This window comes from Oncorhynchus clarkii, chromosome 16, assembly GCF_045791955.1.
Source record: "Oncorhynchus clarkii lewisi isolate Uvic-CL-2024 chromosome 16, UVic_Ocla_1.0, whole genome shotgun sequence".
NCBI lineage: Eukaryota > Metazoa > Chordata > Actinopteri > Salmoniformes > Salmonidae > Oncorhynchus > Oncorhynchus clarkii.
This window is the reverse complement of record NC_092162.1, coordinates 15,659,183-15,685,501: the sequence shown is the minus strand read 5'-3', so window position 1 is coordinate 15,685,501 and position 26,319 is coordinate 15,659,183. Positions and strand designations below refer to the sequence as shown.

At 43.1% G+C, this 26,319-nt stretch overlaps 1 protein-coding gene across 1 annotated transcript in view; it reads left to right on the top strand.

The window, feature by feature from the left end:
• Nucleotides 1-26,319, top strand: part of LOC139367468 (ras-related protein Rab-26) — a 127,759-nt gene that overhangs the window by 62,833 nt on the left and 38,607 nt on the right. The window contains exon 5 of the mRNA XM_071105681.1: nt 14,791-14,843. Coding sequence (XP_070961782.1) covers nt 14,791-14,843 — 53 coding nt within the window. The remainder of the gene's footprint in view (nt 1-14,790; nt 14,844-26,319) is intronic.

The following is a 26,319-nucleotide window of genomic DNA, read 5'->3' as shown; positions in this document are numbered from 1 at the left end:
GTATAATGAATGTAGAGAACAGTGTGATACAGTATAATGAATGTAGAGAACAGTGTGATACAGTATAATGAACGTAGAGAACAGTGTGATACAGTATAATGAACGTAGAGAACAGTGTGATACAGTATAATGAACGTAGAGAACAGTGTGATACAGTATAATGAACGTAGAGAACAGTGTGATACAGTATAATGAACGTAGAGAACAGTGTGATACAGTATAATGAATGTAGAGAACAGTGTGATACAGTATAATGAACGTAGAGAACAGTGTGATACAGTATAATGAATGTAGAGAACAGTGTGATACAGTATAATGAACGTAGATAATAGTGTGATACAGTATAATGAACGTAGAGAACAGTGTGATACAGTATAATGAACGTAGAGAACAGTGTGATACAGTATAATGAACAGTGTGATACAGTATAATGAACGTAGAGAACAGTGTTACACAGTATAATGAATGTAGAGAACAGTGTGATACAGTATAATGAACGTAGAGAACAGTGTGATACAGTATAATGAATGTAGAGAACAGTGTGATACAGTATAATGAATGTAGAGAACAGTGTGATACAGTATAATGAATGTAGAGAACAGTGTGATACAGTATAATGAACGTAGAGAACAGTGTGATACAGTATAATGAATGTAGAGAACAGTGTGATACAGTATAATGAACGTAGAGAACAGTGTGATACAGTATAATGAACGTAGTGAACAGTGTGATACAGTATAATGAATGTAGAGAACAGTGTGATACAGTATAATGAACAGTGTGATACAGTATAATGAACGTAGAGAACAGTGTGATACAGTATAATGAACGTAGAGAACAGTGTGATACAGTATAATGAATGTAGAGAATAGTGTGATACAGTATAATGAATGTAGAGAACAGTGTGATACAGTATAATGAATGTAGAGAACAGTGTGATACAGTATAATGAATGTAGAGAACAGTGTGATACAGTATAATGAATATAGAGAACAGTGACACCGTATAATGAATGTAGAGAACAGTGTGATACAGTATAATGAATGTAGAGAACAGTGTGATACAGTATAATGAACGTAGAGAACAGTGTGATACAGTATAATGAACGTAGAGAACAGTGTGATACAGTATAATGAACGTAGAGAACAGTGTGATACAGTATAATGAACGTAGAGAACAGTGTGATACAGTATAATGAACGTAGAGAACAGTGTGATACAGTATAATGAATGTAGAGAACAGTGTGATACAGTATAATGAACGTAGAGAACAGTGTGATACAGTATAATGAATGTAGAGAACAGTGTGATACAGTATAATGAACGTAGATAATAGTGTGATACAGTATAATGAACGTAGAGAACAGTGTGATACAGTATAATGAACGTAGAGAACAGTGTGATACAGTATAATGAACAGTGTGATACAGTATAATGAACGTAGAGAACAGTGTTACACAGTATAATGAATGTAGAGAACAGTGTGATACAGTATAATGAACGTAGAGAACAGTGTGATACAGTATAATGAATGTAGAGAACAGTGTGATACAGTATAATGAATATAGAGAACAGTGTGATACAGTATAATGAACGTAGAGAACAGTGTGATACAGTATAATGAATATAGAGAACAGTGTGATACAGTATAATGAATGTAGAGAACAGTGTGATACAGTATAATGAACGTAGAGAACAGTGTGATACAGTATAATGAACAGTGTGATACAGTATAATGAACGTAGAGAACAGTGTTACACAGTATAATGAATGTAGAGAACAGTGTGATACAGTATAATGAACGTAGAGAACAGTGTGATACAGTATAATGAATGTAGAGAACAGTGTGATACAGTATAATGAATATAGAGAACAGTGTGATACAGTATAATGAATGTAGAGAACAGTGTGATACAGTATAATGAACGTAGAGAACAGTGTGATACAGTATAATGAATATAGAGAACAGTGTGATACAGTATAATGAACGTAGAGAACAGTGTGATAATGTTTAATAATACAGCATCTCTCTCTCTCTTTATTTATTTTTTTCTTTCTCTCTCTTTCTTTCTTTATTTCCTTTCTTCTGCCTACAAGCCTTCCATACTGCAACTCTAATAGGAGACGTGCTGCTAGTCCCTTTGATGGTCTCTCTGTTTGTCAGTGCTTTCTGGGCTGGGGAATGTAACTTTTATCATTGCACTGCACCGGAGGAATAGCGTTGTCAGCTTCACTGGTCTGTGAGCACGGTGTGAATGAGGGCTTGTAGATGCGTGCTTGTGCCTCTAATGCAGGCCAAACTGTTATGAGCGGGGCTTGATGTGGGGCCTGATGGAAGGCGTGGCACACGCATAGATAGAGAGAGAAAAAGAAGAGGAGGAAAGGATGGAACAAAGGGAAATGATTTAGCGTTGTTGTTTATTGTGTTCTGCCCACCATTAGAGTTGTCCTCTAAAGTCTTACTTCTCAGACGAATGTGGGATATTTTGAATGAAATACAAATCAAGAATAAGAAACTATTGAAGTGATTGATAGAGATTAAGAGATACATGTAGTGGGCTGATTTGGAGTATCACAGTTTGGAGCGCACTCGGCACTGTCGCTTCATGATACAGTGTGTCCAACCACTCCTCTCCTTTTCTGGCTCGTTGTCTCCATCTTTAGTTGCTCCTCTCCTCCCTAAAGGCGGCCTATGCATCCTTTTCAACAGCAGCCCCAGGAGAAATATGTAATATCTCAGGGGGACAGGGAGTGAGAGAGTGAGTGAGAGAGAGAGAGAAAAGAACAGGCCTCCTGCTCTGCTGCATATTAAACCAGGACGTTCAGGTCACTGGATGAAGGACCAGGGCTTTATTTTATTGGAAGTGAGTGGAGGATACTCAGACGTTTTCTCACATTTCTGAACCCTCCAGCAGAGTATCCTCCTCTACTACCCTGCCTCTCATTTTCTCCATCTCCCCTTCTCCTCTCTCACTTTCTCCCCCTTTCTCTCCTCTCCTCTCTCCATCACCAAAATGGTTATCTGAAGACAGCAGCTCCATTCAGAGGAATTAGGAATGCAGTTGTCACAGTGTTTGATCCATTCTTTCCATGATCTAAACAGTCACTCACCAGAAATCAGAATGTGTTATACAGGTGTATGATCTTAATATGATCGCCCTGTTGCAGGAGAACTTTCCTGCAAGTAGTGTAATTGATGTTTAAAAAGGCTTTGGAAGTTTGTAATTTCAACGTTCAAATTTCAGACTTGATTTTCCCTTACGGATAATGTATTAGATAATGTATTAACCCCTACAAAAATGTAAATTAATTAAAATCCTCAAATTAATTTACATTTCCTGTTTCTGCAAGATTATTTTCCTGCTGTAGCAAACTGGTTCAAATTAAGATCCTACATCTGTATACATATTGAAGTGATATCCCTTGTAATGTAAGGTGCTAATTTCTAATGCACGTTATTCTTTCTAAATTTGATCTTAGTCTGAAAATGAATTAATCAAAACTCATCAGTACATGATGCAGACACAGGAGGCAGATGGTTGGAGCCTTACAATATTTATTAATCCAAAAGGGTAAGGCAAGAGAATGGTTGTGTAGAGGCAAAAGGGTCAAAACCAGTTCAGAGTCAAAAAGGTACTGAAAGGCAGGCAGATTCAAGGTCAGGGCAGGCAGGATGATCAGGCAGGCAGGAACTTAAGACTATCAAAAAGAGAAAAGCTGAAGGACTACGAGACAAACACGCTGGTTGACTTGACTAACATACAAGAGGAACTGGCACAGAGAGACAGGAAACACAGGGATAAATACAGTGGGGGAAAATAAGCGACACCTGGAGGGGGTGGAGACAATAACAGGAACAGTGAAACAGATCAGGGCGTGACAATGACACAAGTCATTTTTCCAACAATTGTTTACAGACAGATTATTTCACTTATAATTAACTGTATCACAATTCCAGTGGGTCAGAAGTTTACATACACTAAGTTGACTGTGCCTTGAAACAGCTTGGAAAAATCCAGAAAATTATGTCATGGCTTTAGAAGCTTCTGAAAGGCTAATTGACATCATTTGAGTCAATTGGGGGTGTACCTGTGGATGTATTTCAAGGCCTACCTTTAAACTCACTGCCTCTTTGCTTGACATCATGGGATTTTTTTTTTAAATCAGCCAAAAATTGTAGACCTCCACAAGTCTGGTTCATCCTTGGGAGCAATTTCCAAATGCCTGAAGGTACCATGTTCATCTGTACAAACAATAGCACGCAAGTATAAACACCATGGGACCACGCAGCCGCCATACCGCTCAGGAAGGAGACGCATTCTGTTTCCTATAGATGAACGTACTTTGGTGCGAAAAGTGCAAATCAATCCCAGAACAACAGGAAAGGACCTTGTGAAGATGCTGTAGGAAACTGGTACAAAAGTATCTATATCCACAGTAAAACGAGTCCGATATCGACATAACCTGAAAGGCTGCTCAGCAAGGAAGAAGCCACTGCTCCAAAATCGCCATTAAAAAAAAGCCAGACTACGGTTTGCAACTGTACATGGGGACAAAGATCGTACTTTTTGGAGAAATGTCCTCTGGTCTGATGAAACAAAAATAGAACTGTTTGGCCATAATGACCATTTATGTTTGGAGGGAAAAGGGGGAGGCTTGCAAGCCGAAGAACACCGTCCCAACCGTGAAGCACAGGGGTGGCAGCATCATGTTGTGGGGGTGCTTTGATGCAGGAGGGACTGGTGCACTTCACAAAATAGATGGCATTATGAGGTTGGAAAATTATGTGGATATATTGTAGCAACATCTCAAGACACCAAGTTAAATCTTGGTCGCAAACAAGTCTTCCAAATGGACAATGACCCCAGGCATACTTCCAAAGTTGTGGCAAAATGGCTTCAGGACAACAAAGTCAAGGTATTGGAGTGGCCATCACAAAGCCCTGACCTCAATCCCATAGAAATCTGTTAAAAGAACCGAAAAAGTGTGTACTAGCACAGAGGCCACTAAACCTGACTCAGTTACACCAGCTGTCAGGAGGAATGGGCCAAAATTCACCCAACTTATTGTGGGAAGCTTGTGGAAGGCTACCCGAAACGTTTGACCCAACTTAAACAATTTAAAGGCAATGCTACCAAATACTAATTGAGTGTATGTAAACTTCTGACCCACTGGGAATGTGATGAAGGAAATAAAAGCTGAAATAAATAATTCTCTCTACTATTATTCTGACATTTCACATTCTTAAAATAAAGTGGTGATCCTAACTGACCTAAGACAGTGAAATTTAAGATTTAATGTCAGGAATTGTGAAAAACTGAGTTTAAATGTATTTGGCTAAGGTGTATAATCTTCCGACTTCAACTGTATATACCGTATTCTATTCTACTGTATTTTAGTCAATGCCACTTCGACATTGCTCGTCCTAATATTTATACATTTATTTTACCTTTAGATGTGTGTATTGTTGTGAATTGTTAGATACTACTGCACTGTTGGAGCTAGGAACACACGCATTTCGCTACACCAGCAATAACATCTGCTAAATATGTGTATGTGACCAATAAAATTTGATTGGATTTGACTAGGAACACCTGGGAGCAACAGTTTACCAAACTTTAGTTCCCTTGAACCTCCACCGGAACCTTCCCCTCTTCCTCCCACTGTTTCAGGAGAGTTAATTTGATTGGAGAGGGGGAAGGAGAGGAGAGGATTTTTTAATTTTCTCCTTCCCTCCCTCATCTGGTAGAGGCTGATAAAGACGTGCTGCATTCAGACATGGTCTGGTCTGTTTTGGTCTGTTCTGTTGTGGACTGTTCTGATCTGTTCCTTTCTGTTCTAGTTTGTTGGTCTGTACTGTTCTTGTCTGTTCTGTTCAAGGCTGCTTCATTCCAGTAGACAGAACCCCCCCACACTCCACTGGTGGTGTGTAAAAAGCCATGGCTGTGTTATCAGTGAGCGAAATGGAGCAGGCTACGGCTTCCTTCTCCCCAGCCATACGCTAATTATGCACCCTTCATGGAATTGTTCCCCCTCCCCAACCCCCAAAAACTAAAACAGAATAAATTAATTAAACCATAAATAAATTGGGCGTGAAATGCCATAGGGAGATGTGGAGCAGGTTGAGGGGGGGGGGGGGGGGGGGGGGTGGATGGATGGAAACATTCATTCCTAATTGTTTTGAGGAGAGGAGAGTCTAGCTAAGTCCGTGTGGAGCAATTTCTTGTAAACCCTTATGTGAGGTCAAAAGTTTTGACACACCTACTCATCTAAGGGTTTCTTTATTTTTACTATTTTCTACATTGTAGAAAAATAGTAAAGATATCATAACTATGAAAAACACAGCTTTGCACACTCTTGGCATTCTCCCAACCAGCTTCATGAGGAATGCTTTTCCAACAGTCTTGAAGGAGTTCCCACATATGCTGAGCACTTGTTGGCTGCTTTTCCATCACTCTGCAGTCCAACTCATCCCAAACCATCTGAATTGGGTTGAGGTCAGGTGATTGTGGGGACCAGGTTATCTGATGCAGCACTCCATCACTCTCCTTCTTGGTTAAATAGCCCTTACACTGCCTGGAGGTGTGTTGGGTTATTGTCCTGTTGAAAAAAGACAGATTTCTACCGATTTAATGTCCATTGCTTGTGTTTCTTGGCCAAAGCAAGTCTCTTCTTCTTATTGGTGTCCTTTAGTAGTGATTTCTTTGTAGCAATTCGACCATGAAGGTCTGATTCACACAGTTTCCACCAACACAGCTGATGTTGAGATTAGAGGTTTACCCAATATGATTTTTCAATGCCGATACCAATTATTTTAGGACAAAAAAAAGGACAATTACAACAATACTGAAATAACACTTTTATTTTAACTTAATATAATATATAAATAAAATCTATTTAGTCTCAAATAAATAATGAAACATGTTCAATTTGTTTTAAAAAAGGCAAAAACACAGTGTTGGAGAAGAAAGTAAAAGTGCAATATGTGCCATGTAAAAAAGCTAACGTTTAAGTTCCTTGCTCAGAACATGAGAATATATGAAAGTTGGTGGTTCCTTTTTAACCTTTTAGGTTGTAGTATTATAGGAATTATAGGACTATTTCTCTCTATACCATTTGTATTTCATACACCTATGACTATTGGATGTTCTTATAGGCACTATAGTATTGCCAGCCTAATCTCGGGAGTTGATCGGCTTGAAGTCATAAACACCGCTGTGCTTCGAGCATTGCTAAGAGCTGTAAGCAAACGCAGGAAAGTGCTGTTTGAATGAATGCTTACGAGCCTGCTGCTGCCTACCACCGCTCAGTCAGACTGCTCTATCAAATATCAAATCATAGACTTAATTATAACATAATAAACACACAGAAAAAACGAGCCTTAGGTCATTAATATGGTCAAATCTGGAAACTATCATTTCAAAAACAAAACGTTTATTCTTTCAGTGAAATATGCAACCGTTCCGTATTTTATCGAACAGGTGTCATCCCTAAGTCTAAATATTGCTGTTACATTACACACCCTTCAATCTTATGTCATAATTATGTAAAATTCTGCCAATTTAATTACGGTCTTTGTTAGGAAGAAATGGTCTTCACACAGTTCGCAACGAGCCAGGCGGCTCAAACTGCTGCATACTCCCTGACTCTGCTTGCAATGAACGCAAGAGAAGTGACACCATTTCCCTGGTTAATATTGCCTGCTAACATGAATTTCTTTTAACTAAATATGCAGGTTCAAAAAAATATTATTGTGTATTGATTTTAAGAAAGGCATGGCTGTTTATGATTAGGTACATTGGTGCATTGTCAGTGCTTTTTTCGCATATGCGCTTGTTAATAAATCACCCATTTGTCGAAGTTGAAGTAGACTGTGATTCGATGATAAATTAACAGGCACCGCATTGATTATTTGCAACGCAGGTCAAGCTAGATAAATTAGTAATATCATCAACCATGTGTAGTTAACTAGTGATTATGTTAAGATTGATTGTTTTTTATAAGACAAGTTTAAAGCTAGCTAGCAACTTACCTTGGCTCCTTGCTGCACTCGCGTAACAGGTGGTCAGCCTGCCACGCAGTCTCCTCGTGGAGTGCAATGTAATCGGCCATGATCGGAGTCCAAAAATGCAGATTACCGATTGTTATGAGAACTTGAAATCGGCCCTAATTGCCGATTTAATCGGTCAACCTCTAGTTGAGATGTGTCTGTTACTTGAACTGTGTGAAGCATATATTTGAGCTGCAATTTTTGAGGCTGGTAACTCTAATGAACTTATCCTCTGCAGCAGAGGTAACTCTGGGCTTTCATTTCCTGTGGCGGTCCTCATGAGATCCAGTTACATCATAGAGCTTCACGGTTTTTGCGACTGCACTTGAAGAAACTTTCAAAGTTCTTGACTGACCTTCATGTTTTCAAGTAATGATGGACTGTCATTTCTCTTTGCTTATTTGAGCTATTCTTTCCATAATATGGACTTGGTCTTTTACCAAATAGGGCTATCTTCTGTGTACAGAGGCAAAGGGTGGCTACTTTGAAAAATCTCAAATATAAAATATATTTTGATTTGTTTAACAACGTTTTGGTTACTACATGATTCTATATGTTATTTCATAGTTTTACAATGTAGAAAATAGTAAAAATTAAGAAAAACCCTTGACTGAGTGGGTGTGTCCAAACTTTTGACTGGTACTGTATATTTATACACTCACCAGACAGTTTATTAGGTACACCAATCTACTACCGGGTCTAACCCGCCTTTGCCTCCAAAACATTATTCAGACCCCTTGACTTTTTCAACATTTTGTTACGTTACAGCCTTATTCTAAAATTGATTAAATAAATAAAAATGATCATCAGTCTACACACTTGTAATGATTATGTTAAAAATAATGTAAATAATATATTCAGACCCTTTGCTATGAGACTCGAAATTGCGATCAGATCAAATTAAATAAAATTGTATTATTCACATGCACCAAATAAAACAGGTTGATCTCAACCTTACAGTGAAATGCTTACTTACAAGCCCCTAACCAACAGTGCAGTTCAAAAAAATACTGATAAGAATAAGAGATAAAAGTAACAAGTAATTAAAGAGCAGTAGCAAAAAATAACAATATATACAGGAGGGTGCTGGTACAGAATCAATGTGAGGGGGCACCGGTTAGTTGAGTTAGTATGTACATGACCCACTCCAATTTGCATAGCGCCCCAACAGATCCACAGATGATGCAATCTCTATTGCACTCCACACCACCCTTTCACATCTGGACAAAAGGAGCACCTATGTGAGAATGCTATTCATTAACTACAGCTCAGTGTTCAACACCATAGTGCCCTCAAAGCTCATCAATAAACTAAGGACCCTGGGACTAAACACCTCCCTCTGCAACTGGATCCTGGACTTCCTGATGGGCCGCCCCAGGTGGTAAGGATAGGTAACAACACATCCGCCCCGCTGATCCTCAACAAGGGGGCCTCTCAGGGGTGCTTGCTCAGTCCCCTCCTGTACTCCTTGTTCACTCATGACTGCATGGCCAGGCATGACTCCAACACCATCATTAAGTTTGCCGATGACACAAAAGTGGTAGGCCTGATCACCGACAATGCTGAGACACCCTGCCATCCAGGACCTCTATACCAGGTGGTGTCAGATGAAGGCCCTAAAAATTGTCAGACTCCAGCCACCCTAGTCATAGACCTTTCACTCTGCTACCGCACAGCAAGTGGTACCGGAACGCCAAGTCTAGGTCCAAAAGGTCCAAGAGGCTTCTAAACAAGCCATAAGATTCCTGAACATCTAGTCAAATGGCTACCTAGACTATTTGCATTGCCCCCCCCCCCCCCCCCTTTACGCTGCTGCTACTCTCTGTTTATTATCTATGCATAGTCACTATAATAACTCTACCTACATGTACATGTTACCTCAATTATCTTTCATCACATTCACAGTGGGTCAGAAGTTCACATACACCCAGTTAGTATTTGGTAGCATTGCTTTTAAATTGTTTAACTTGGGTCAAACGTTTTGGATAGCCTTCCACAAGCTTGGGTGAATTTTGGCTCATTCCTCCTGACAGAGCTGGTGTAACTGAGTCAGGTTTCATGACCTCCTTGCACACACTTTTTCAGTTCTGCCCACACATTTTCTATAGGATTGAGGTCAGGGCTTTGTGATGGCCACTCCAATACCTTGACTTTGTTGTCCTTAAGCCATTTTTCCACAACTTTGGAAGTATGCTTGGGGTCATTGTCCATTTGGAAGACCCATTTGCGACCAAGCTTTAACTTCCTGACTGATGTCTTGCGATGTTGCTTCAATATATCCACATAGTATTCCATCCTCATGAAGCCATCTATTTTGTGAAGTGCACCAGTCCCTCTTGCAGCAAAGCACCCCCACAACATGATGCTGCCACCCCCGTGCTCCACGGTTGGGATGGTGCCTCCCCCTTTTCCTCCAAACATAACGATGGTCATTATGGCCAAGCAGTTCTATTTTTGTTTCATCAGACCAGAGGACATTTCTCCAAAAAGTACGACTTTGTCCCCATGTGCAGTTCCAAACCGTAGTCTGGCTTTTTTATGGCGATTTTGGAGCAGTGGTTTCTTCCTTGTTGAGCAGCCATTTAGGTTATGTCGATATAGGACTCGTTTTACTGTGGATATCGATACTTTTGTACCGGTTTCCTCCAGCATCTTCACAAGGTCCTTTGCTGTTGTTCTGGGATTGATTTTCACTTTTCGCACCAAAGTACGTTCATCTCTAGGAGACAGAATGTGTCTCCTTCCTGAGCGGTATGACGGCTGCGTGGTCCCATGGTGTTTATTCTTGCGTACTATTGTTTGTACAGATGAACGTGGTACCTTCAGGCGTTTAGAAATTGCTCCCAAGGATGAACCAGACTTGTGGAGGTCTACACATTTTTTTCTGAGGTCTTGGCTGATTTCTTTTGATTTTCCCATGATGTCAAGCAAAGAGGCACTGAGTTTAAAGGTAGGCCTTGAAATACATCCACAGGTACACCTCCAATTGACTCAAATGATGTCAATTAGCCTATCAGAAGCTTCTAAAGCCATTACATAATTTTCTGAAATTTTCCAAGCTGTTTAAAGGCACAATCAACTTAGTGTATGTAAACTTCTGACCCACTGGAATTGTGATACAGTGAATTATACGTGAAATAATCTGTCTGTAAACAATTGTTGAACAATTACTACAGTTTGTTCACAAGACATTTGTGGAGTGGTTGAAAAACGAGATTTAATGACTACACTCTAAGTGTATGTAAACTTTGGACTTCACCTGTAGCCTCGCTATTGTTATATTACTGCTGCTCTTTAATTATTTGTTACTTTCATTTAATTTTTGGGGGGTATTTTTCTTAAAACTGCATTGTTGGTTAAGGGCTTGTAAGTAAGCATTTCACTTGATTTGAGACACATGCATACACACACACACACACGATACCATAGACACTATACACACACGTACACATGGATTTTGTGTTGTAGATATGTGGTAGTAAAGTAGGGACCTGATGGCACATGCGTTGTGAAATCTCTTGTGAATTTATTGTAATGCTTTTAAAACGGTATAACTGCCTTAATTTTGCTGGACCCCAGGTAGAGTAGCTGCTGCCTTGGCAAGAACAAATGGGGATCCATAATAAATACAAAATACAGTTGTGGGGTGTCATTTGGGTGATGGACCATTCTTGATACGCACGGGAAACAGTTGAGTGTGAAAAACCCAGAAGCGATGCAGTTCTTGAAACAAACCGGTGGGCCTGGCACCTACTACCATACCCTGTTCAAAGGCACTTCAATATTTTGTCTTGTCTGTTCACCCTCTAAATGGCACACATACACAATCTATGTCTCAATTTTCTTAAGGCTTAACAATCCTTCTTTAACCTCTCCTTCCTTTCATTTACACTGATTGAAGTGGATTTAACAAGTGACATCAATAAGGGATCATCGCTTTCACCTGGATTCACCTGGTCAGTCTGTCATGGAAAGTTCTTCATGTTTTCTACATTACGTGTACATAAGTGCTACTGATAGTGTGCGATGTACTGTGTGCATAAAAGGCGTTAGTCGTTTGTCAGCTCACTTGGACCCGCTTGACAAATTTCTTAGCTTCTCAAATGACAAAGTGGCACCTGAAAATGAGAAATGTTTGCAACCTGTGCAGCATTTGTACCGTAGGGATGTCTTACATCTGATGGATGAGGGCAACGACGTCTTCCTTGAGAGTTTGAGCTGGTTTCTCCACAGTTCTCTCCTCCTCTTTGTAGTCTGTATAAACATGTGGGATGGACCTCTCTGTTTGTAAGAAGAGAGCGGCATTCTCTTTGATTTATTCATAAAGCAATCGTTCACAAACTCCCTTCATATGTAACTTCATTAATTCAGTTAAGAATCATAAGTTACCAAACCCATTTTCAGGAATGGATAACACTAGAGATCCACAATTTGGGAAAATCTGCGTTGTTTTTTTTGTTTCCCATAATTTGTGCAACAATCTGCAGAGTTCACTGCAGTTACGTGTGCTGGTGCCACTCAGGCAGTTTTAAATTATTGATTGAGGACCTCTATGTAGTTGAATGTGATTGCTTTTATTAAATATGTTTATTTTGTTATTTTATGCTGAATTATATTGTTTCATACACATGTGTATGTTTTATTATTCTGGTCTTTATTGTAATATATACAGGGCTCTCTTGTAAAATAGATTTTTAATCTCAATGTTTAAATAAAGGTTAAAGAAAATAAAGACGTGCAAATGTAAGGGTTTTCGTTTTTAATTAAAAACACACTGAACACTATAAAATACACAAACAATAAACGAATACGTGAAATGACAAAACCGAAAAACACAGACACGGAAACAAACACCCACAAACAAACAGTGAAACCCAGGCTACCTAAGTATGATTCTCAATCAGAGACAACTAATGACACCTGCCTCTGATTGAGAACCATACTAGGCCGAAACAAAGAAATCCCCAAATCATAGAAAATAAAACATAGACTGCCCACCCCAAACTCACGTCCTGATCATACTAAATAATGACAAAACAAAATAAATAAAGGTCAGAACGTGACAGCAAACTAGTACTAGGACACGTCACACTGCCTGTCTCTTGCCATTCAACGATGCTCAACGAACCCAAAGGCTATTTTCAGAGGCACCTAATAAATGACAATAAGCACACAGCGTGTTGGCGTGTGCACACCGGTGTGTGTTTGTTGGGAAAGGGTTGGGTTATCAAAAACTATACACGAAAGTGAACGGTCAAAATATCTTCTCCACTAGGCGAACCAGGGCCTTCAAATCCCGGGGTGGTTACACTTCAGACACTGTTATTCTGTAGATACATTAACTTGGCTCTATTTAAATGGACAGTTTGGTGAAGACGGAACACGTTTGTTCCATAATGTCTTTGTTCATTCACTCAGTGCATTGAACGTTTTATGTCTCTTGCTCGTTAAAATGTGTTTTTGTCTAACAGTTGGCTTTACAACATAGCTAACCAGGTTAGCAAACATGGTGTTTTTTCTTTTGACTGCGCACAGGTCCCGCAAGCAAGCAATGATGTTGTTTTACCTAGGTGCTTTGTGTGCAACCCGCACCCCTGCTTCTTTTTACTTGTGGATAGCGACTTCTGGAACACGCTAAAAAGTAACTTGACACTGTGTTGATCAGTCAGCACAAAGTTGAATCATAATGTCAAGAATAAATTTGCATAATTAATGCATAAGGTTAGCGCTAGGAATTGCTCTGGATCTTCGAACAGTGACGCGTCTGTTCTGGTGTGTGCATGTATTATAAATTAGCAGCATGGAAGTTTTCACAAAGTTCCCAAAGTTTGGTGCATCTAACTGGCTATAATAGCAGCCAAGGACGTCCACTATCTTGTTTGTGCTCTGATTACACACAAGTTTCCTGGTCAGCAGTTTACACAGAGAATTTCAGCCATATGCGCTCTAAGATTCGGCTGAAAAGATGTTAGCATTGGCAGAAATGCTACAAAAGGGTAGCATATCATTGGTTTTTATTGGACAGAAATGTGCACGTGAGCGGTAAAACTGTGAATTTAATCAAAACTGTTGCACATACAAACGTATTTAGTCTAAATGGATCTAAGTCTAATGGTCCCCTTATTGATGCTGTAGCCTCATTTTAATCCAATGTCTAGAATTTGAGCTATGTTTGACATTTCTGACGTCCCTAATGCTAACCACCCTGAGGCGAAGAGTGTGTTGTGTACCTCCAATCAAATTCATTTGTGAATTTTCATCGACATTGGTGCCATAGTGGCTTAGATATGATGGCAGGGAATTTAAGATTGAGCTTCAACCAATGCATACTATAGTTGCTTATGTAAAGGCTGTCATGTCACTATTGTGTATTGACTTCAGAGGTGGAAATGCCATTATGAATGTTATGTATTGATGAATGATGATATATCACTGTGGTACAGGCCATCAGTGGGCTTTGTTCACTGTGGTTGAAACATGATAATTCTGGCTCGGCTGATTACATATTCAGAATTTCCAACCGCAGATAGACAATCAGGTTCTGCACTATTCTATATTCTGTTCTAATTTCATGACATTGCGCCAAATATGTATGATCAATTTAAAAGGTTTTAAAGTCCACAAATGGAAGTTTTCCTTAGTTTGACTTTTACTTTCTGTCAAGTCTTATGATAGTGATTCTAGTGGACGCCATCCGTAGATAGCCTGTTGATATGCTCTGTGTCTGTGATCTCTCCCCAGCTCTCCTCTTGCTCTACGATGTCACTAACAAGGCCTCCTTTGACAACATCAAGGTAAGACTTGGTCCGGTGTCAAGTCCCGTCTGTGGGACAGATCTTTAACACTGCATAAAGGTTCTCCTTTTCTTAATCTTCCCCACCTCTATATATCTGGCATTGTCTAACCTGCGTCATCTATGGAACGCCGTTTGGGTCTTGGCAAAGTTCCATAGTCATCCCTCCATTCTCTTCACTTCCTTTATTTCTCTTCCATTGACCTCTGTCATCCCTCTACCATCTCCTTCCATGTCTCCCTTACTGTCCATCCTATTCAATCCCTTCCTCCTTCCTCCATTTCTGGCTCATCTCATTGCCGCGGCCTCTTTCTCCCTCTATTTCTTTCCACCCTGTGTGATGTGAGGTGACGTGTGACGAGCTGGTACCATTAGCTGTGTAGAAGAACATTATGATGGCGCTGTCTTGTTTTGTATTCTACCATTTTGAAATAGAGCCCATTGTGAGGTCAGAGTTGGATCTGATGATTATGATGATGATGATGAATGGAGTGTGTAGATGCAGATCACAGGTAATTATTTTCCAAAATGTTGGAACAGATCTGTCAGGACACGAGATGGTGTCATCTCTCCACCGTTGCAGCCTGCTCTCTAATGAGACTGTGATCTGGAGGCCATTTCAGCCGTAATCTTTTCACCCCCCCCAGTCCTCTCCACAGCTATGTTAGTCCTTTGATGAACATTAAAGGGCAAGAAGTCTTCGCGACAGGGGGGTTTAAAGAGACGTGGGCTGTTAAATGGCCTCAAATGGTGTGTAGTCATCAAAGAGAAGCTATGTCGTGTAGCTGCAGAGCCGTCTGTTTCCACTTGTGGAACTGCAGCTGGTTCTCATACAGGAGATACGCAGGGCCCTAGAAAGCAGAGACAGTGTGATTACTCTCACATACTTTGACTTAATCAACAGCGCAGGTTACTTTCAATTCGGCTGGCGTTGATGAAGACCGTAATAATGGTTGGCTATTTATGCAGCGCATTCCACCAGGTTATATAAAGGGGAAAGCATCACATTCACCACAAATGTGTAGCACTCGTTTATTAATGTGTAAAATTTGTTCCGTAGAGTTCAGTATTACTATGAAATGAATTCGTATAAGTTTGTATTTTTCCTTCAAATGTAAATGGTTTACATGTTTTGTGTTGAGGTACAGTACCAGTTAAAAGTTTGGACACACCTACTCATTCAAGGTTGTTTTTTTTGTAGATTTTTTTTTCTACATATTTTATATTTGAGATTCTTCAAAGTAGCCACCCTTTGCCTTGATGACAGCTTTACACACTCTTGGCATTCTCTCAACCAGGTCCTGAGGAATGCCTTTCCAACAGTCTTGAAGGAGTTACCACATATGCTGAGCACTTGTTGGCTGTTTTTCCTTCACTCTGCGGTCCAACTCAACCCAATTGAGATGGTTTGGGATGAGGTCGGGTGATTGTGGAGGCCAGGTCATCTGATGCATCTTTCTTGGTCAAATAGCCCTTACACAGCCTGGAGATGTGTTGGGTCATTGTCCTGTTGAAAAACAAATGATAGTCCCACTAAGCACAAAGCAGATGAGATGGCATATCGCTGCAGAATGCTGTGGTAGCAATGCTGGTTAACTTCTTTGATATAGGGGGCGCTCTTTTAATTTTTGGATAAAAAAACGTTCCCGTTTTAAACAAGATATTTTGTCACGAAAAGATGCTCGACTATGCATATAATTGACAGCTTTGGAAAGAAAACACTCTGACGTTTCCAAATCTGCAAAGATATTGTCTGTTAGTGCAACAGAACTGATGCTACAGGCGAAACCAAGATGAAATTTCAAACAGGAAGTGCCCCCAGATTTTGAAGGCGCTGTGTTTCAATGAGTCCTTATATGGCTGTGTATGGGTCACGAATGAGAGTCTCCTCATTGAAAACATCCGAAGTTCTTCAAAGGTAAATTATTTTATTTGAATGCTTTTCTTGTTTTTGTGAAAATGTTGCCTGCTGAATGCTAGGCTTAACAAGTTAAGTGTGCCTTGAATTCTAAATAAATCACAGAGCAGAAAAGCACCCCCACACCATCACACCTCCTTTTCTATGCTTCAGGGTGGGAACCACACTTGCAGAGATCATCCATTCATCTACTCTGCATCTCACAAAGACACGGCGGTTGGAACCAAAAATCTCAAATTTGGACTCGTCAGACCAAAGGACAGATTTCCACCAGTCTAATGTCCACTGCTCATGTTTCTTGGCCTAAGCAAGTCTCCTCTTCTTATTGGTGTCCTTTAGTAGTGGTTTCTTTGCAGCAATTTGACCATTAAGGCCTGATTCATGCAGTCTCCTCTGAACAGTTGATGTTGAGATGTGTCTATTACTTGAACTCCGTGAAGCATTTACTTGGGCTGCAATTTCTGAGGCTGGTAGCTCTAATGAACTTCTGCAGCAGAAGTAACTCTGGGTCTTCCTTTCCTGTGGCGGTCCTCATGAGAGCCAGTTTCATCACAGCGCTTGTTGTTTTTGCGACTGCACTTTAAACTTTTAAAGTTCTTGAAATGTTCTGTATTGACTGACCTTCATGTCTTAAAGTAATGATGGACTGTCATTTCACTTTTCTTATTTGAGCTGTTCTTGCCATAATATGGACTTGGTCTGTTACCAAATCTTCTGTATACCATCCTACCTTGTCACAACACATCTGATTGACTCAAACACATTAAGAAGGAAAGAAATTCCACAAATTAACTTTTAACAAGGCCTTCCAGGTGATTACCTCATGAAGCTGGTTGAGAGAATGCCAAGCGTGTGCAATTCGAAGAATCTCAAATCTAAAATATGTTTTGATTTGTTTAATAGTTTTTGGTTACTACGTGATTCCATACAAGTCATTTCGTAGTTCTGATGTCTTCACATTTATTCTCCAATGTGGAAAATAGAAAGAATAAAGGAAAAGCCTTGAATGAGGAGGTGTGTCCAAACTTTAGACTGGCACTGTATCTATTTTTCCTTTTCACTGTAAACTCCCTCCTCCTTCTCATTCATAGACAATACATCACTATCACATTTCTGTTTATTTCCTATCTGTCCGTGCTGCAGATTACAGTATGATAATCAACCATTCCCATTTGAATTTGTTGGATCCCAACCTGCTTATCTCTCCCATGCATATTATGCCCATCTACATCCTCAACATGGAGATTCACCCACATACTGGAGTATAGTTCGTGGCAGCATTTACATTTCAAGCAGGTGCTGTTTCATGCTTCAGAGGCATGTGTGTTGAGAGAGACGTGGTGGGGTTTGGTGCAGGTCCACCCGGGGCAGGTTGAGAGAGTACACCTGTTCAGCTATTCTATACGTAGTGGCGCACACACACGCGCGCACACGCACGCATGTGTTCACACACGTCACAATGCAGGCATATACATGTTAATCAATGGTAACCACAGTGATTGAAGTGCAGAGAATAAAGGCCATGGTTGGCAGATTGTGTGTGTGTGTGTGTGTGTGTGTGTGTGTGTGTGTGTGTGTGTGTGTGTGTGTGTGTGTGTGTGTGTGTGTGTGTGTGTGTGTGTGTGTGTGTGTGTGTGTGTGTGTGTGTGTGTGTGTGTGTGTGTGTGTGTGTGTGTGTGTTTGTGTGTGTACACTTGCGCATGGCCAAGTGTGTGGGAGTAACCAGCAGAGAGTGCAGCACATAGTGCCACGAGAGGTTGAAAGCATTTCTGAAAGCAGGACCGAATGCACTTAGTGAGGAACAAACCACCTAGTTTATTACACTAGAATTCTATTGCTTATTACCTTACATCTGCGGGGGAGCTATCCCCAGGGCAACCATCGACTTGTTTTATTCAAATTAGTTTTCACTTTGGACTTTTTCTTATCATGTGTAACTATTACACTCTAAATGCTTCTACACCTGCATTGTACAGCACTTTGAGATATCAGCTGATGTACGAAGGGCTATATAAATGGATTTGATTTGAATGCATCTGGGTCATGGTACATTTGGATGTTTCATTTTGGTCAGTCAACAGAAAGTCTTTCTTCATCCTACACGATAATTCATGTACATTCTGCAATAGTATGTGCTTTGTAGAGTATGTAATACGTATGTTTTTCTTTGTGTTACCATGTTCACAACACCATAGCCGTGACGGGATGCTGGAGCTCAAGGGGTGGGTTCGACAGGGCCACAAAAATCCACCGTCTTTCATCCGTTCTGTTTTTACAAGCACTCCACTCTGCATGACCATCCCTCCATCGCTCTCTTTCTCTCATCTCTTTCTCTCTCTCTTTCCCTCGTCTCTTTCTCTCATCTCTTTCTCTCTCGCTTTCCCTTGTCTCTCTCTTTCCCTCATCTCTCTAACCTCTAACCTTGGAGAAAAGAATACGTATGTTGAGAGTTGAGTCATCTGTAAAGACGTGAAGGGCTTTCAGAGCTCTGTTAGTTTGAATGGATGGGTTTGAACAGGGACCTTGGCAAGACTGTCGGGAGATTGGAGACTGTCACTAGCTTGACCTGGTTTGCACCCACACAATTTTGTGAATTTGTGTTAGTGTGTTTTTTTAACTGTACCACAATATTAGGTTCAAGAGAGCCACAGTGTGTCACGCGGGACTAGGTGTGTGAGGAGGAATCAGGCGCAGAGAGCAGAGAGTTCCACAGGGAAAAGTGCACTTTAATGCAGCACAAAAGCCAGACCCACAACACAGGGTGCGGAAATAAATGGACCACCCAAAACACAGGGTACCAAGTCTAGAACACGAACACACCTAAATAACGCACCCACGTAACACAAGAATAATCCTGCACAAAACAAGGGCGGGTAAACCTACTTTAAATAAGGAAGCCCATCAAGCACACAAACAGACACAGGTGCAACTAATAAGACAACACAAACAGACAACGAAAAAGGGATCGGTGGCGACTAGTAGGCCGGTGACGACGAGCACCCCCCGAACAGGCAGGGGAGCCAACTTCGGCGGAAGTCGTGACACAGTGCATGTAAACAATATTTTACTCTCAAAATAAGGAGTGGTAAAGAGAGAGACAGGGGTATAGGGGGAGGGAGACAGGGGTATAGAGAGGAATAGAGGGGAAGGGAGACAGGGGTATAGAGAGGAATAGAGGGGAAGGGAGACAGGGGTATAGGGTGAGGAATAGAGGGGGAGGGAGACAGGGGTATAGGGAGAGGAATAGAGGGGAATGGAGATAGGGGTATAGGGAGAGGAATAGAGGGGAGGGAGACAGGGGTATAGGGAGAGGAATAGAGGGGAAGGGAGATAGGGGTATAGGGAGAGGAATAGAGGGGAATGGAGATAGGGGTATAGGGAGAGGAAAAGAGGGGAATGGAGATAGGGGTATAGGGAGAGGAATAGAGGGGAATGGAGATAAGGGTATAGGGTGAGGAATAGAGGGGAGGGAGACAGGGGTATAGGGTGAGGAATAGAGGGGAGGGAGACAGGGGTATAGGGAGAGGAATAGAGGGGGAGGGAGACAGGGGTATAGGGAGAGGAATAGAGGGGAATGGAGATAGGGGTATAGGGTGAGGAATAGAGGGGAGGGAGACAGGGGTATAGGGTGAGGAATAGAGGGGAGGGAGACAGGGGTATATGGAGAGGAATAGAGGGGGAGGGAGACAGGGGTATAGGGAGAGGAATAGAGGGGAGGGAGACAGGGGTATAGGGAGAGGAATAGAGGGGGAGGGAGACAGGGGTATAGGGAGAGGAATAGAGGGGGAGGGAGACAGGGGTATAGGGTGAGGAATAGAGGGGAGGGAGACAGGGGTATAGGGGGGGAATAGAGGGGTAGGGAGACAGGGGTATAGGGAGAGGAATAGAGGGGAATGGAGATAGGGGTATAGGGTGAGGAATAGAGGGGAGGGAGACAGGGGTATAGGGAGAGGAATAGAGGGGAATGGAGATAGGGGTATAGGGTGAGGAATAGAGGGGAGGGAGACAGGGGTATAGGGAGAGGAATAGAGGGGAAGGGAGATAGGGGTATAGGGTGAGGAATAGAGGGGGAGGGAGACAGGGGTATAGGGAGAGGAATAGAGGGGAGGGAGACAGGGGTATATGGAGAGGAATAGAGGGGAGGGAGACAGGGGTATAGGGAGAGGAATAGAGGGGGAGGGAGACAGGGGTATAGGGTGAGGAATAGAGGGGGAGGGAGACAGGGGTATAGGGAGAGGAATAGAGGGGAATGGAGATAGGGGTATAGGGAGAGGAATAGAGGGGGAGGGAGACAGGGGTATAGGGAGAGGAATAGAGGGGGAGGGAGACAGGGGTATAGGGTGAGGAATAGAGGGGAGGGAGACAGGGGTATAGGGTGAGGAATAGAGGGGGAGGGAGACAGGGGTATAGGGTGAGGAATAGAGGGGAGGGAGACAGGGGTATAGGGGGGGAATAGAGGGGAAGGGAGACAGGGGTATAGGGAGAGGAATAGAGGGGAATGGAGATAGGGGTATAGGGTGAGGAATAGAGGGGAGGGAGACAGGGGTATAGGGTGAGGAATAGAGGGGAGGGAGACAGGGGTATATGGAGAGGAATAGAGGGGGAGGGAGACAGGGGTATAGGGAGAGGAATAGAGGGGAGGGAGACAGGGGTATAGGGAGAGGAATAGAGGGGGAGGGAGACAGGGGTATAGGGAGAGGAATAGAGGGGGAGGGAGACAGGGGTATAGGGTGAGGAATAGAGGGGAGGGAGACAGGGTTATAGGGGGGGAATAGAGGGGAAGGGAGACAGGGGTATAGGGAGAGGAATAGAGGGGAATGGAGATAGGGGTATAGGGTGAGGAATAGAGGGGAGGGAGACAGGGGTATAGGGAGAGGAATAGAGGGGAATGGAGATAGGGGTATAGGGTGAGGAATAGAGGGGAGGGAGACAGGGGTATAGGGAGAGGAATAGAGGGGAAGGGAGATAGGGGTATAGGGTGAGGAATAGAGGGGGAGGGAGACAGGGGTATAGGGAGAGGAATAGAGGGGAGGGAGACAGGGGTATATGGAGAGGAATAGAGGGGGAGGGAGACAGGGGTATAGGGAGAGGAATAGAGGGGAAGGGAGATAGGGGTATAGGGAGAGGAATAGAGGGGAGGGAGACAGGGGTATAGGGTGAGGAATAGAGGGGAATGGAGATAGGTGTATAGGGAGAGGAATAGAGGGGAATGGAGATAGGGGTATAGGGTGAGGAATAGAGGGGAGGGAGACAGGGGTATAGGGTGAGGAATAGAGGGGAGGGAGACAGGGGTATATGGAGAGGAATAGAGGGGGAGGGAGACAGGGGTATAGGGAGAGGAATAGAGGGGATGGAGACAGGGGTATAGGGAGAGGAATAGAGGGGGAGGGAGACAGGGGTATAGGGAGAGGAATAGAGGGGGAGGGAGACAGGGGTATAGGGTGAGGAATAGAGGGGAGGGAGACAGGGGTATAGGGGGGGAATAGAGGGGAAGGGAGACAGGGGTATAGGGAGAGGGATAGAGGGGAATGGAGATAGGGGTATAGGGTGAGGAATAGAGGGGAGGGAGACAGGGGTATAGGGAGAGGAATAGAGGGGAATGGAGATAGGGGTATAGGGTGAGGAATAGAGGGGAGGGAGACAGGGGTATATGGAGAGGAATAGAGGGGAAGGGAGATAGGGGTATAGGGTGAGGAATAGAGGGGGAGGGAGACAGGGGTATAGGGAGAGGAATAGAGGGGAGGGACACAGGGGGATATGGAGAGGAATAGAGGGGGAGGGAGACAGGGGTATAGGGAGAGGAATAGAGGGGAAGGGAGATAGGGGTATAGGGAGAGGAATAGAGGGGAGGGAGACAGGGGTATAGGGTGAGGAATAGAGGGGAATGGAGATAGGTGTATAGGGAGAGGAATAGAGGGGAATGGAGATAGGGGTATAGGGTGAGGAATAGAGGGGAGGGAGACAGGGGTATAGGGTGAGGAATAGAGGGGAGGGAGACAGGGGTATATGGAGAGGAATAGAGGGGGAGGGAGACAGGGGTATAGGGAGAGGAATAGAGGGGAATGGAGATAGGTGTATAGGGAGAGGAATAGAGGGGAATGGAGATAGGGGTATAGGGTGAGGAATAGAGGGGAATGGAGATAGGTGTATAGGGTGAGGAATAGAGGGGAGGGAGACAGGGGTATAGGGTGAGGAATAGAGGGGAGGGAGACAGGGGTATAGGGAGAGGAATAGAGGGGGAGGGAGACAGGGGTATAGGGAGAGGAATAGAGGGGAGGGAGACAGGGGTATAGGGAGAGGAATAGAGGGGGAGGGAGACAGGGGTATAGGGAGAGGAATAGAGGGGAGGGAGACAGGGGTATAGGGTGAGGAATAGAGGGGAGGGAGACAGGGGTATAGGGAGAGGAATAGAGGGGAAGGGAGATAGGGGTATAGGGAGAGGAATAGAGGGAAAGGGAGACAGGGGTATAGGGAGAGGAATAGAGGGGGAGGGAGATAGGGGTATAGGGTGAGGAATAGAGGGGGAGGGAGACAGGGGTATAGGGAGAGGAATAGAGGGGAAGGGAGATAGGGGTATAGGATGAGGAATAGAGGGGGAGGGAGACAGGGGTATAGGGAGAGGAATAGAGGGGAGGGAGACAGGGGTATAGGGTGAGGAATAGAGGGGAGGGAGACAGGGGTATAGGGGGGGAATAGAGGGGAAGGGAGACAGGGGTATAGGGAGAGGAATAGAGGGGAATGGAGATAGGGGTATAGGGTGAGGAATAGAGGGGAGGGAGACAGGGGTATAGGGAGAGGAATAGAGGGGAATGGAGATAGGGGTATAGGGTGAGGAATAGAGGGGAGGGAGACAGGGGTATAGGGTGAGGAATAGAGGGGAGGGAGACAGGGGTATATGGAGAGGAATAGAGGGGAATGGAGATAGGGGTATAGGGTGAGGAATAGAGGGGAGGGAGACAGGGGTATAGGGAGAGGAATAGAGGGGAATGGAGATAGGGGTATAGGGTGAGGAATAGAGGGGAGGGAGACAGGGGTATAGGGAGAGGAATAGAGGGGAATGGAGATAGGGGTATAGGGTGAGGAATAGAGGGGAGGGAGACAGGGGTATAGGGTGAGGAATAGAGGGGAGGGAGACAGGGGTATAGGGTGAGGAATAGAGGGGAATGGAGATAGGGGTATAGGGTGAGGAATAGAGGGGGAGGGAGAAGAGAGAGAATTATAGGACAAAACAGACAGACTATTGGAGATTTAAATAATTTCTCAGTTCATAGTTATTCTTCAGATGTTAATGTGAGACCTGTGCCCTGTGGTGTGTCTGGTCTGAGACAGACGGAGACTGGGGGCAGTCGTGTGGGAAGCCTGATTTGAAAGAAACTTCCCTGCTGAGCTTGTTATTGGCTGATGGGTCATTTGTTGCCCCTGCTCCCTCTGTTGCGATGATTACACACACACACACCACACCACACCACACACACACACACACACACACACACACACACACACACACACACACACACACACACACACACCAGCTTGCACACCAGCAGTCGGCAGGTAGCCTAGCGGTTAAGAGAATTGGGCCAGTAGCCAGAATGTCGCTGGTTTGAATCCCCGAGCAGGCAAGGTGGAAGAATCTGTCGTTCTGCCCTTGAGCAAGGCAGTAAAACCACAACAGCAACTGCTCCCCGGGGGCCGATGGCGTGGACTATTCCCTATTCCAATCAAGGTTGCGCTAGGTATTCCAACCAAGGTTTCTGTAGGTATTCCAACCAAGGTTGCGCTAGGTATTCCAACCAAGGTTTCTCTAGGTATTCCAACCAAGGTTTCTCTAGGTATTCCAACCAAGGTTTCTCTAGGTATTCCAACCAAGGTTTCTCTAGGTATTCCAACCAAGGTTTCTCTAGGTATTCCAACCAAGGTTTCTCTAGGTATTCCAACCAAGGTTTCTCTAGGTATTCCAACCAAGGTTGCGCTAGGTATTCCAATCAAGGTTGCGCTAGGTATTCCAACCAAGGTTGCGCTAGGTATTCCAACCAAGGTTTCTCTAGGTATTCCAACCAAGGTTTCTCTAGGTATTCCAACCAAGGTTTCTCTAGGTATTCCAACCAAGGTTTCTCTAGGTATTCCAACCAAGGTTTCTCTAGGTATTCCAACCAAGGTTGCGCTAGGTATTCCAACCAAGGTTGCGCTAGGTATTCCAACCAAGGTTTCTCTAGGTATTCCAACCAAGGTTTCTCTAGGTATTCCAACCAAGGTTTCTCTAGGTATTCCAACCAAGGTTTCTCTAGGTATTCCAACCAAGGTTTCTCTAGGTATTCCAACCAAGGTTTCTCTAGGTATTCCAACCAAGGTTTCTCTAGGTATTCCAACCAAGGTTTCTCTAGGTATTCCAACCAAGGTTTCTCTAGGTATTCCAACCAAGGTTTCTCTAGGTATTCCAACCAAGGTTTCTCTAGGTATTCCAACCAAGGTTTCTCTAGGTATTCCAACCAAGGTTTCTCTAGGTATTCCAACCAAAGTTTCTCTAGGTATTCCAACCAAGGTTTCTCTAGGTATTCCAACCAAGGTTTCTCTAGGTATTTCTGTCTATTAATATTAGTAGGCAGAAATGGTCCATCAGGATGGAAAGGTTGTAATTTGATCAGAACTGACTGTAGAGGTGGGAGTCATTCTGACAGACCCAGTACAGGTCAAAAAGGTATTTATCTCAGAAAATACTTTTCAATCTCCATCTTGGCTGCCCTCTCCCTCATAACAGATGTACCACAGATATACCAGTCTGATATCAACTGTCTCCCCAGAGCTGAGATTCAATTTTCTCCCCTGGATCTCACCATCTCTCTCTCTCTCTCTCTCTCTCTCTCTCTCTCTATACACAGCGATCTACACAGTGTACAAAACATTAGGAACACCTGCTCCTGCTTGAATCCAGGTGAAAGCTATGATCCCTTATTGATGTCACTTGTTAAATCCACTCAATCAGTGTAGATGAAGGGGAGGAGACAGATTAAAGAAGGATTTTTAAGCCTCGATACAATTGAGACATGGATTGTGTATGTGTGCCATTCAGAGGGTGAATGGGCAAGACAAAATATTCAAGTGTATTTGAAGGGGGTATGGTAGTAGGTGCTAGGCGCACCAGTTTGAGTGTCTCAAGAACTGCAACGCTGCTGGGTTTTTCACGCTCAACAGTTTCCCGTGTGTATCAAGAATGGTCCACCGCCTAAAGGACATCCAGCCAACTTCACACAACTGTGGGAAGCTCTGGAGTCAACATGGGCCAGGATCCCTGTGGAATACTTTCGACACCTTGTAGAGTCCATGTCCTGACGTATTGAGTCTGATCTTAGGGCCCTTTCATGCAGTCAAATGACCTTGTAGCCTCATGGGTGGAATGTTTCATAATAAACTTCTTTTTTTTTTAAACGCTGAAAATCTGCTTTTATTGTTCAGTCATCTGTGATGTGTAATATTGGGATGCAAACTCCAAATGTATTACTTTTCAACTCTATATCTGACATGGTAGAGGTCTTTTTATCTGCCCATCCAATCAAATCAA